Source organism: Salmo trutta, chromosome 14 (genome assembly GCF_901001165.1).
Source record: "Salmo trutta chromosome 14, fSalTru1.1, whole genome shotgun sequence".
NCBI lineage: Eukaryota > Metazoa > Chordata > Actinopteri > Salmoniformes > Salmonidae > Salmo > Salmo trutta.
In genome coordinates this window covers 36109971-36122627 of record NC_042970.1, presented here as the reverse complement: position 1 = coordinate 36122627, position 12657 = coordinate 36109971, and the positions used below count along the sequence as shown (strand labels likewise).

Below are 12657 nucleotides of genomic sequence, written 5' to 3'. Positions count from 1 at the left end.
TGAAAAATAGTTCACTGCGTTGCTTTGACAAAATTAGTGTGCCAATTTATATTGCTTTAACATCTCAGTGACAGCCTATACCACACAGAGTCACTGACAAATGTAAAAACTTTTTTTTTAAACTCCAACCACCAGGTTTTCACCTCCTTTCTTTAAGTGGCGAAGCTTTGAAATCACGAATAACGTGGAAGAACCATTATATAGATAGGGTGGCAGGCTTTGGGTCTGTTATATGACGAATAAAAAACGTGAACAATGATAATGTACATATTTTACCTGCACGGAGGGCTATAATTGAGAACTAGACCAACTTGGTATGATGGGCGCAAAAACATGGACAACAAACTTTTTTTATTAACAGTTTTATTAAATATGACTTGAAGTGAATTTCATAGCCTTCATCAGTGTTATTGTTTTATTTAGGATTTTCAACTAACACTACAATTCAAGCCACATCGGCCAGTTATGATTTGACCACATACTCAATGTAGGCTAGCCTACTGGTACATATCTAAACATAAATAAAGTAGGCTAGCTAATACAAAGAAGGTGCGGGATGCGGACGAATGCTCTCACAGGACTAAGGCGTGTAATATAGATATACATATATTTACAAACATATCAACAATTTAGGTAGTGTGAGTCGTTATTATTCAGCATAGTTTTTTTCGCACAACAAAACAGCAAAACGAAAAAACAAACAAATTGGTTCCACAAGCGGATGTAACGCTTATACCTTCCTTCATATCTCATGACAATTACTTTTGTAAAACATATTGCCAACATCATAGGTGTACAGACATCTGAGAACCACTGTTTTTCATTGCTGTCAAACAGCATTTAAGAACATTTAATGATGAATGTCTTCGCGTTACACACAGTTTGGAAATATAAGGGAATGTCAAGTAAGGAATGAAATGATGTGGTCACGGTGAAATGTTCATATCCAATACAGAAAGAAATGAAAAAGGCAAACATTGATGTCTGAAGATATGTAGCGTCCACATTGCATTTAACGCAGCCACATATTAATACACTAGTTTCTTTATTGTGCCAAACAATAGTTGATAGGTAGGCTACTTGATAGGTAGTTACGTTTTCCTCACAGAACGGCGGATTGATGCATATAGTAAGTTAGGAAGTCGTTCATTCTTTCTTCTCTTCTGTCGCCTCTTCTGTGTCCTCTTTACCCGTGTCTTGACTCACCCCTGCCGAAACACTTTCGGTGAGAGTGGAAGTTAGATTGCTTTCCTTTTTCCATTTCATCCGGCGATTCTGGAACCAGATTTTTATCTGACGTTCGGTGAGACAGAGTGCATTGGCGATTTCGATACGTCTGCGTCTCGTCAAGTAGCGGTTGAAATGGAATTCCTTTTCGAGTTCTAGAGTTTGGTACCGGGAGTAAATTTGGCGGCCTCTTCGTCTGTCAGAACCGTATCCAACTCCTGAGTGGAAACACAATTTAAATTAGCATAATCAGGAAATATATTTTAAAGTAAGCTATATGCAATGTCACTACCCCAGCGTTTCCCAAACTCGGTTCTCGGGACTTCAAGGGGTGTACGTTTTAATGTTGCCCTAACACTACACAGCTGATTCAAATGATCAACGCTTGATGATTAGTTGATTGTTTGTATAATGGTAGGCAAAAACCAAAACGTGCACCACTTGGGGTCCCGAGGACCGAGTTTGGGAAATCCTGCACTACCCAAACACACATAATCACAAAAACCCACGGAAATAATCGATATAGGCCTTCATTCATAATAATTCGCAGTCTAGGATATAGCCTTATCGTGTCCGGTTTTTCATGCTAGCCTATGTTTTGCAATTATCTAAACAAACAACAGTTGTGGTAGCCTATGTACTGACGCAACACACACACACACACACACACTTTCGCTATCAGGGGAACCCAGTCTACTGAGTAATATTTGAAGAGATTATACTCCTCTTAAAATTCCGTGAACTCTGGTATGGGTAACAAAAAGATGAACTTAAATGCTATAAACTCTTTTGTTTTAAGGGAAATAGGGATGGACTGTGACGGAGAACAGCGGATAGTTTGTCCAAAAGGGATTTCCTACGAAGATAAAAGGTCTTTATTGCCGGCGACAGGGTGCTGCTGTAGTATAATGGTTTATGGGGTGATAAAAAGTAGCTTCCCTAGTCGTAAAATGGGCCAGCTCGTCTAATTTATCTCTGGGAGTTGGTAATACTTACCGCTATGAGAGTTCATCCGCTGCATCCACGGGAAGATCTGAATGTTACCCTTCTGTTCCTGCGAGCCGTTCCTGCCCTGATCAGACGGGTAATCCTGGGGGAGTGAGGTTTGTGCACCTTGTCCCAAACTGCTCTGCCTACAGCTGGGCAGCACGTCCTTATCTTGGTAAAACACGTTGGATCCATACTCGTACGGTCCCCTGCTCGAGCCGAACACTACGTTGTCTTGGGGCGAATAGAAAGGAGAGGAATATATCCGATTTTGGGCCACAGCGGCTCCGTAGGATGAGTAGTGTCGAACAGCGTCATAGGTAGCTGAGTTTAGGGCCACGTTAGGTAAAACCTCTTGACCACCAGCTAAATGGCATGAGAGCGACGGGTTTGCGAAATACGAATTCATACCTTGCCTCTCTCCCTTGCTCCCTCTTTCTCTTTCCCTCCCTCCCTTTCAATCTCACCTCTCTCTCTCTATTCTCCCTCTCTCACACTAAGTCACTCTCTTTTTTTTTCTCTGTCAGTCTATCTTTTAATACCGGCACACTGAATGATTTCTTTATAATGTATTTCTAGACACCAATAAAGACACAAGGTACAAAGCCGAATGTTGTTGCTAAAGCCTCACTCTAGGATGGACAAGATGACAATGTCAGCTGACCAAATTTCCTCCAATAAAAAGCAAGGAGTAGAGGACTAAGGGAGAAAAAAAACGTTACTTCATTTTTTTAAATCCTCGCTTGAAACTACTCTCACATACGCGCATGTACACACACAAACGCCATCGCGAGCTAAGACATTGTCCTGTGCGTGCGCACATACACAACGACGGACTACATAAATAGGGAGCGTTTACACACACACGCGAGCGCGCATGCGAACGCACAAAGTCACATGCTTGCCAATCTGCCTCCGCAACACATCTTCTTTGTTGCACAGTAGCCTATACTATACTGAAGCAAAAATAATAACACTAATGCTCATAAATGTATAAAGAACATGCAGTGGATGAACTTAATCAGATAGGCCATAAACAATCACATGAATCAATTAGCCTAAATGTAGAATTTAATTATTGAGAGAAATAGACGCTAGCGCTAGACAAGCATGCTCTATTTCAATTATTTGACTTGAGTTCATTCTCTTGTTATTTATTTTTTAAGATGGACCTTAGAGACGACGGGGAGTTATGTTTTCAAGTCTCTCGGGTCGAGAAAATAAGATTAGACTCCGCAACTGCAATACAGTGATCGAATTATTCAGTTAGAAAAAGTCTTGACAATATTGCCCTCTTAAATCGATTAATATATTTTTTTCTCGGTGTGAGATACATAGCGTATAAACTGATTAAAAAGCATGATTTATGATAAACAAAGGGGTTTAATCAAATTGTTCAAATAGAGTTTAGAAAACGTGTTTGGGTGACATTGAATGATATAGTTTGTAATAGCAACTTTGCTATAGGCTTTAGACTTACACGAATGGACTGAATGTTGATGTATTCGATAATAGGAATGGCCATAACACAGTTATCTAATCTTATGATATAACATTCAAATAGTAAGTATTGAGTTAATTCAGTTTGACATAAAACAAGTCCTAACACAGGCTTGTTTTGAAGCCTAGAGGCTGACAGGAAAACTGAACACAGGAGCGTGCGCTTTGACACACACCCGCACACACACACCTAATTTATCATTAGAGCTGGAATTACACGAAATAGTTTGCCATGCAATGCGATCACTGTTACTTATGTCACGATAGGCCTCCACGATAGGAGTAATAAATGGAGTTGTATTTTACCTGAAATTGCGTTGTTGTGGATAGACAGGCATGTAAAGGATATGCCAAAATCTTTTGAGGCTTCTCCATCAAAAAAGACAGGTCTAGGCTACATTTGATAGCACATGAGGTTGCCTGCTAGGCTATAGTCTATAGCAACTTTTGACAATAATTAGATTAGAGCTGGTGCACGAAATTCGACACATTTATTCGAAGAGGTAAGGAAAGTCTTATATTGGGACAAGCGTTTTTTTTTGGCGCGTTGCCCCTTTGTTCAGTGCGAATTCTTTGGGCAAAAAGAGTGGGGGTTTATTGCAGTTTTACAGCGAAAGAATGTCTTTAACGCCTGTGTAAGCCGCAGAAGTCATAAAACCAGACAAATGACAGCTTCCAGTCTACCGCCTATAACGCTCCACCACTGCATGCACTGTGTGTATCCGCGTGTGGGAAATCCTCGCCCAACAAAGAAATGAACTGCACTAGTGAATGGCAGGTTTTAGCGTTACCGCATGGAAAGAGAATAAACTTAAATTGAAGACATTGGATAGTCAAGCAGTACCTTTAAAAAAAAAAAATGTGTGTTAGGCCTATTACAAACAAGGCCAATAGGCTTAAACAGCAAGAGAGCAAAGTTTATTAAACTACTATAGCCTATACGGCAGTGAACATTTGAGGGCTGTAACTGTAATAGTTGATATTAAGTTGATGAAATAGCTAAGCCAGTGTGTAAATGGAAAATATGACTAATTGACGGTAAAGGCCTATTGCACGACAACACAATAAAAAAATAAACGATGACAAATTTAAATATATATCGAACATCCTGCTTTTAAAATATCCACCCCCAAAAAATATTTCAAATGTGTCTGTGGCGTCTTTAATCGATATCAAACTCAGATTAATAGACTTCCATATAAACAATATAGCCTACCTCAAGTTAGATTAGAATGACAAGCTATTGCTATTAGGCTATCTTTTCTTTTTGGAATAACACGGGAAAGATAATAAGGACTTTTATGACATGTATGATGAATTCGATTAATATCCACATAGCCTAATCAATCATTCCCGGCTTTCCAAATAAAAGTTCCGCGCTCAGTTTAGAACTAATGAGCTCACGGGTTGGCAGAAGTCGTCGGATACAAACGTGGTGTTCCCCGAACATCCTTTGATCTCTACATCCGAATGCTTTTAAAAGGCTATTACTTTAATGTGGGCCATATGACGAACGCATCAGTTTGGATGTTATCGGTGAGCCTTTCTCTGAATTGAATAGAGAACTAGTTAATATGGAACATTTGACCTCTGTAAGCCAGGTTTATCATGCAACTCTTAAGATAATGAATACATGAATACATGTATTAACTGAGACCCCCCCCCCCCCCCGACCATACACACAATATTGGGCTATACATGGTTGAGTAGATTATATCTTTCGAATAGAAAAATAGGGACCGTGCTCTATACTTCACGTTAAGCATAGGCCTATGTTGTTGATGCGCTTTCTGTGACGGAAACGTGAATTGGGTTGGAGAGAGGTAGAGAGCGGTTTTATTGTACTATGGAAGTGGAAGTGTATGGGGAAGTGTTTTATTGCACTCTTTGTGGAAAACAGTCTGGCATTTGCACGGAAAAAAAACAGCTGGTCACTTATATCCTTTGGCGGTATGGAGGTATAGCCTACCATTTGAACCAGAACTAAAACGAATCGGACAAAAACAAGGCTCCAATTGTCACCCTGAATATTATAGAATTGTGTTCTGCGCTACATTATTATTCGCAGATACAGCAAGTCTAACTCAGCCGTAGACGTATACAAGAGTAGCACAATTTTGCATTCTAAACACAAAGTATTGCAACTCTAACTCTGTCTCCTGTGCCAGTAGCACAAATAGGATAGGTAAGTAAATAACTAGACTTCACTGATAATAACAATTATGATATCAGGGTTATAGGCTAGATTATATTCAATACGCTATTACTGGTGTAATGCTGAAATAGTCTAGAAACTCATCGCTAAATTATAATATTATCTTTCTTTGCATGGGCAAAACAACCCTAAACAAAAGTCTTAGTAATAATTGATTTAAATCATTATGCTATTATTATAAAATTACATACTTATTCTGATTATTTTAAACAGTTTAATAAAGCACAATAGCAGACGGGGTATCATAACCATCTGCATTTTAGGACCAATAGCCTACCAAAAAAATGCAGGCCTACGCTTGCGATTTACAATTGATATCCCCCAATAATATCTAAATACTTTGAACCATTCATTTTTGTATTTTCAACTAATTGTATCCCCAAATAAAGCAACATATTGAAGGCCTACTCTTGTAAATATAAAGGTTTAAAAGGTGTCTTTACCCTATGATGGGTGGAGTTGCCCTTCTCTAAAACGATTTCCTGATCAGGTGCCATGTGAAGGTGAGAAGTCAAGCGCATTGTCAATAGCACCCTGCTTTTACGGCACAATAAATGAACAATAAACTGCAATGAAAACAACCACACTGGGACAGGGTGCGCCTAGCGAAAAGCAAGGGCTTTTCTAGGCCTTGCATTTTTTGGCGCAGCGTTTTGGGTTTTATTTGGTGTCAGCCAAATATTAGCCAACCTATCTAGATGCCCATCATTTTATTTTGGCATGACATTTGTTTACTCGAATAAATATTTACTCTTAATGTTGTACTTTTTGTTGTTGTTGCTTGAGTAGAATGTTTATGAAAGCCTGTTCTAGTCTATTTACAAGTAGGCTATATACATTTGTTCTGTATGGTGACATTTTCTAAATGCCAGGCATGCATGCCAAGCGTTTTGTGACGATATTTTCTCCCTTATAGACAGGCCTACAAAGTTTCCTCACTTGTTGACTGTGAGGCCATAACCTTTAATAACCTTACACCCCCCACTCCCATTTTCTTCTCCCTCTCTGCAGCTCTGCGGAAGGATAATCTGAACGCATGTGTCCTTGGATAAACTCCAGGAGGCCCAAGAACTGGAACAATAAAAAGGATCCGCTGCAATCCTCCATCAAAATAACAACACGTTTGTGGACATTTGTCCCGCACAATATTGTAAAGGAAATGGCAGAGGAAATAGAAGTACATTTTCTTCAATTATAGTTCCGAATTTATAGAGGTCAAATATAATAGTCGTTAAGGGACAATTTTGGCATGGCGAACTTTGTGTGTGGTTAGCACAAGACAAATGTTTTGGATGACTAGTTAACAGGACATCTGCGCGGATCAACCTGAATTTACGCAAATATATTTATCTGACAATCCACGATTTACGGGAAAATGTGAGTTGTGCGCCTATCTCGGGTTAGGGTTATGGTTCCTATATGCTGCAGCTATTTAACCCATTTCTTGGCAAACGACAAAACTCCATATCTTGCAGGTAATGGACTGCAGCCCACTCTTTTTACATGGGAAGCATTTAAAGGGCTAATAAATTGTGGTCTTGTCTTATTATTATTTAATAGGAATAAGTCTTCAACCCTTATTGCTGGCAAGGAATGGCAATTTAGTGTGGTAAAGCCATTGGGTTGTTGGTTGCTGCATTGTAGTCACAAGGTCTTTGCCATGTGTCATATTTTGTTATTTTATTAGGATCCCCATTAGCTGGTGCAAAAACGTAGGTCCCTAAGATGAATCTTTAAAATAGGCCCTACTATTCGTAGGGCCGGTTCCAGGTATAAGCAATATAACCGGTCGCTTAGGGCCCCGGTTGCTAGGGGGCCCCGACCACCCCAAAAAGGAACTCAGTCGGGTCTCAATTTACTATTGAGTGGTAAAATACCCCAGGCACAATTTCTAAATTTGGTTGTCCATCAGAAGTTGGTAGTTAGTCTAGCCAGCCATCTAAACTTGTAGTAATCATGGCCAAATACCGACCAGCACACAGGGCACATGCCCAGGGGCTCTGACCGCCACGGGGGCCTCATTGATTTTATTAGTCATTCTCACTCAGATATCATATTGACACAACATAAGTGATTACAAAATGTGTAGAATTGTAGGAATTTTGCATTAAAACTGCTAAATTTTCTCTACGCCCCACGTCAAAATGTTTAGAATTGCAGAAAATGAACTATAAAACGTAAATTTTTCTCTCCATCGCCAAGATGGGGGCCACTATAATGTTTTGCTGCAAGGTGGCCCCCGCCCAACCAAATCTTGCTTAGGGCCCCAAAACGTCTAGAGCCGGCCCAAACAATTCCATACATGATATATAGGGAGCAGTGCAAACAACATCATGTTATTATTTTGTCCAATATTGTGTCATAGTCAACATCTAATTAGATAAAACTAATGTGACTGGACATACACTATTGACAATAGGCCTATGCCACATGTACTCACAGTATGGATCACACAGTATACTGGCAGTGAGGTGCTGTGATTGAACACTAGATGGCAGTGTTGAATGTAATGCAAATTAGGTGTGAGAAAAGAGGTTTGGGCCTGAATTGGTAGGGTATTGCCACATTCCACTGCTTATTTGCTGTGCATGACAAAAATTATATCATGCTTGATTTTGTATTGCTGTGATAAGTTACTGACTGAGGCTATCCAATGTGTATCTAAATAAAGTGTTTGTCTTTGGTGACCCATGATGATTAAGTGTGTGTAAATAAACGTCCTTGTACTGATAGGCCACACAGTAGTGTATGTACATTATACACATTATACACCACACACATTAGTGTATACGATGTACATTATACACAATACTCATTAGTGTATATGTAGATTATAGCCTACACTTTATACACAAGTCTACCAGTTCAATAAACGAAACTAATACTTTCACAATGTTGTGATGACACCCCCACAATGTCACCACAACCATCAACACCACCTTTTCTTTTGTCTGCTCATGTTGCAATATGGTTCAGATAAATAACCAACTGAACAACGGGTCTTTTATTTACGGTGTCGCAGCTTTACCTACCTACATAATATCAGTGAGAAGGTTTATACAAAAGGCTATATTTGTGCTCATCTCAATGTATTGCCACAAATTAAAGACATGAGTCCTAAACATTAAAGCCAAAAAATAGCCTAGGCCTGGTAATAAGGAATGGTTACTAATGAAATATTTACTTGACTGCAGACTGAGAAAACATAATTCCTGAATCACACCAGGGTATCATAAGGCATCACACTTGATGTTTAAGGCATGTACCATTAAAGAGTTAAAGGAAAATTCCACCCCCCAATTTTTTTGTTTGTATTTGTTTCATTAGTCCATTGTTGATATAGTGCCAAAATATTTTTCTTGTCAGCAACCAAATTTTCAACATATGTAACTTTCAACATACAGAAATGATCCTGTATGATGCCTTTTGCACCATGATGCAAAACGCAGCATCATATGATGCAAAATGCATCATACGGGATCATTTCTGTATGTTGAAAGTTACATATGTTGAAAACTTGATTGCTGACAAGGAAAACATTTTTGGGACCTTATCAACAATGGACTTATGAAACAAATACAAACCAAAAAATTTTGGGGTGGAATTTTCCTTTAAATAAAACAAGTAGCTCAAATGTAAAATGAACAATTACAGTAAACTATCCCAGGCATCAATACACCAACCAGCAAGCTCTTTAGTTCTATCCCCCACGCCACAAGGTACCAGTTACTTTCTATGGTCTGATACAATAAGCACTACAACAAGTTAGTCCTGGTGATGCACATTGGCCCTCTTGACTATTTATGTCAGAACCAAAATGATTGCTCACATGGGTTACAGCAAGCTACTAGGAATAGTTCCACTTGCAGATTCATTGGCCTATCACTAAAACTTTGAGAGATGCAGGCTCAGGCCCAAAAAAGTTAATTAAACTGCACAAACCAATATTTATTCTATAACAAAACAAAGCCTCATAGACTCTCTTTTTATGACAATGGCAGAATGTGTAGCTTATTACTAAACCACAGTATATAGGCCACTACACTTTTTTTGTTTTGCATTTGATATGTACACGAACAAGTAGACTGACGTTACAACGTTTATACCTATATCAGGCCAAAACCTTATGTCCATAGACCATAGACCTCACAGTGTCAATATAAGCATAGCATACATATAATGCATGATTTGGTCAACTTCTGCATTTACTCCCCGTTTAGTAAAATATACGGAACATCATTAGATCCATCCGATGGGCCACAGACCATTAGATTAATTTTAAACCAATAAGGACCGTAGAAACACAAACTTACCCACGTTCTCCTTGCCACTACATGACTCACGTTCACTGGTCCAGCAGTTACGAGGGCGGGAGGGAAACCAAGAAGACCGACGAACCCAACTTTGTAATATCCTATAAGTGGCTGTTATTCTGTTTATCTCTGTAGAACGAAAGGAAGGGTATTCGGGCTCTGAAGTGTCACAATACACTAACGGGAACCGAGTAGACTACTCATGCTCCACTTCTGACTTAACAGCGATGAGAGAGAGAGAGAGAGAGAGAACACTGAATAGGGACGGGAAGCCATAAAGTCAGAGAGGGAGGGGAGAACGAGTAGCAGTGAAATAAAATGGCTAAACATGTAGGTGTGCTGCAAAATAAAACATATTCACGTATAGAACGCGAAAATGCTGTTGCTTAGACGGGTAGGTCGTGTATCGATTGAGGATGCTAGTAATCAAAGTTCATGTTCATCGAGCGGGAGTCACATGACAAGCTACAGCCAATCCAAGTTCTCGATTCAGTCGTAAACTTTTATTAGCTGCACATTTCCCACCAAACAACCAGGAACGCGCTGCGCCCCCGTCCTCTCCGACCCATTCTCTCTATATTTCCTTCTTCATAAAGACACTTCACTATCTATGGAATAAACTCAGCAACTCCAGAAACTCACATCTCATGCATTGTGTCGATGAAAGCTAGCCTTCTCCATTTCCTCGTTCGTTCCTTACTGTTGTCCCACCCTTTACGCAATTGTACAGCCAGCCTAGTCCTATATACTTTTCATTTGGTTCTGTTTTTCTTCGCTCCTACCTCTGAAACAGTAACAGTCACATGTCCTACATGTGCAGAACATCAAACTCCAGTCGAATATCGGTCCGAGATGCTGATAGCCTAGTACTCCAACAACCACTACATTACGGTAGCCAAGACCTATGGCGATACTATGTGTTGACAATTATTTAAGACACGGCATAATACTGCATTTACACCGCTGTTGTATCCAGCAGACGCACCATGCGCAGAAACATAGCTGCGACAAACTGCGCGCGCATGCTGTACCCTCATCCCAGGTCAATAGGAGCAGTTCATTCTGTAAATGATGGAGACCAGTTAAAATATTTATTCTTAAAAATATTGTATATATCTGCATGAAAACGTTCTCCGGAACAGTAACAAATTGATGCGATCATTTGATTTGACGACAATATTGTGTAACTCTTCGAATCGAAATAGCCCAATTGATTTGATTATAATACTATTGTGTAGCCTACATTGCAAGCCGGTCTGAAAACCATTTTATTATAACAACCATAGTGAGACCAGCCCTGATATTTATTCATGCCTTCATCCAATACGTTTTGTTGGCTCTGTGAGCACATTGGGATATGACATGTGTCTTAAATGAGGGAGAAACATGTTGCACCCCACCCATTGAAAAATAAACTTCTCATCTGTACAAATGAACATAGTTTAACTATGCATATTTGAGCCCGGTCTGGTAGCTCGTACGTCTGTATAGCTGTCATATAATTAATGATATAAGCCTATATTATTAACCTTTATTATTAAGCCTTTCATAATTCACTTGACTACGAGGGATTAAAGATGCATGCGGCCTTCACATTAAGCATATTCCTCTTTCCACCTACATTTTTATTTCTGACATTTACGATTCAATTTTTGTTACTGAACAAACGGCATTTGGAGAACGTTCTTTGTGTGCACAGTGAATTAGCAATGGAGGATAACTCAAGATTGGCCATCATTGATAACACTGAAAACAATGAATGGGCTATGTGTGTTGGTGAGTCTCAATTTATTTATTTACATTGTAAAATTAATATAAATTGAATATGCAGCCTATACACAGCCCACTAAAATAGCAAATATGAGTCTTAATTGTCTATATAACTGTGTATTAAGTTTTCCTCTCTGAACAGCTAGTTAAAATAGAGAAAACCAGACCATCATATTGTTTGTGGAGGCCTACACTGAAAGCACCAGGAGTGGGTCAGAAGTTAACACAGAGACACTGGCGAGTTTATGTCGTCTATAAAGTTTACAGGTGGTTACGACCTTATTATGGAAGTGGTCTTCCCTCACGGCAATATAAAGTACAAAGGGAAACGGGTAGACAATGCTCATTGACAATTGTCACTCTACAGAAAACTTCCGGACTTTCGGCAGTAAACAGCAGTAAACATATAGAATTGGCTAAATCTAGCCTGAGAACCTAATGTCAAGAGAGTTTTACTATAAGTTAGGAGCCTAGTTTAGTTAAGAAGCCATATGAACATCTGCCTGTGGCGGCGTTGATTGACATGGTGAGTCATTTTATTCTTAAAAGTAAATAAAATTAAGGATAAAACAAGAACATATGGACTTCTCAGAAGCTGTTCTTGAGTTTTTGTTTGTAGTCGTGTCATGTAGTGCTAATGCAGGC

The 12657-nt window shown here is 39.2% G+C and overlaps 1 protein-coding gene and 1 long non-coding RNA gene across 2 annotated transcripts in view; both read right to left on the bottom strand.

Moving 5' to 3' along the window:
* LOC115207936 (uncharacterized) overlaps positions 1 to 10323 on the bottom strand; it is a 61618-nt gene extending 51295 nt beyond the window's left edge. The window contains exon 1 of the long non-coding RNA XR_003881078.1: positions 10243 to 10323. This is a non-coding gene — a long non-coding RNA (uncharacterized LOC115207936). The remainder of the gene's footprint in view (positions 1 to 10242) is intronic.
* LOC115207935 (homeobox protein Hox-C6a) lies at positions 347 to 3259 on the bottom strand. The gene is made up of 2 exons (XM_029775530.1): positions 2224 to 3259; positions 347 to 1445 (listed from the first exon to the last, which is right to left on the bottom strand). Exons 1-2 carry the CDS (start codon positions 2621 to 2623, stop codon positions 1147 to 1149), a joined length of 699 nt encoding a protein of 232 aa, XP_029631390.1. The 5' UTR covers positions 2624 to 3259; the 3' UTR covers positions 347 to 1146.
* Positions 10324 to 12657: the final 2334 nt, after the last annotated feature.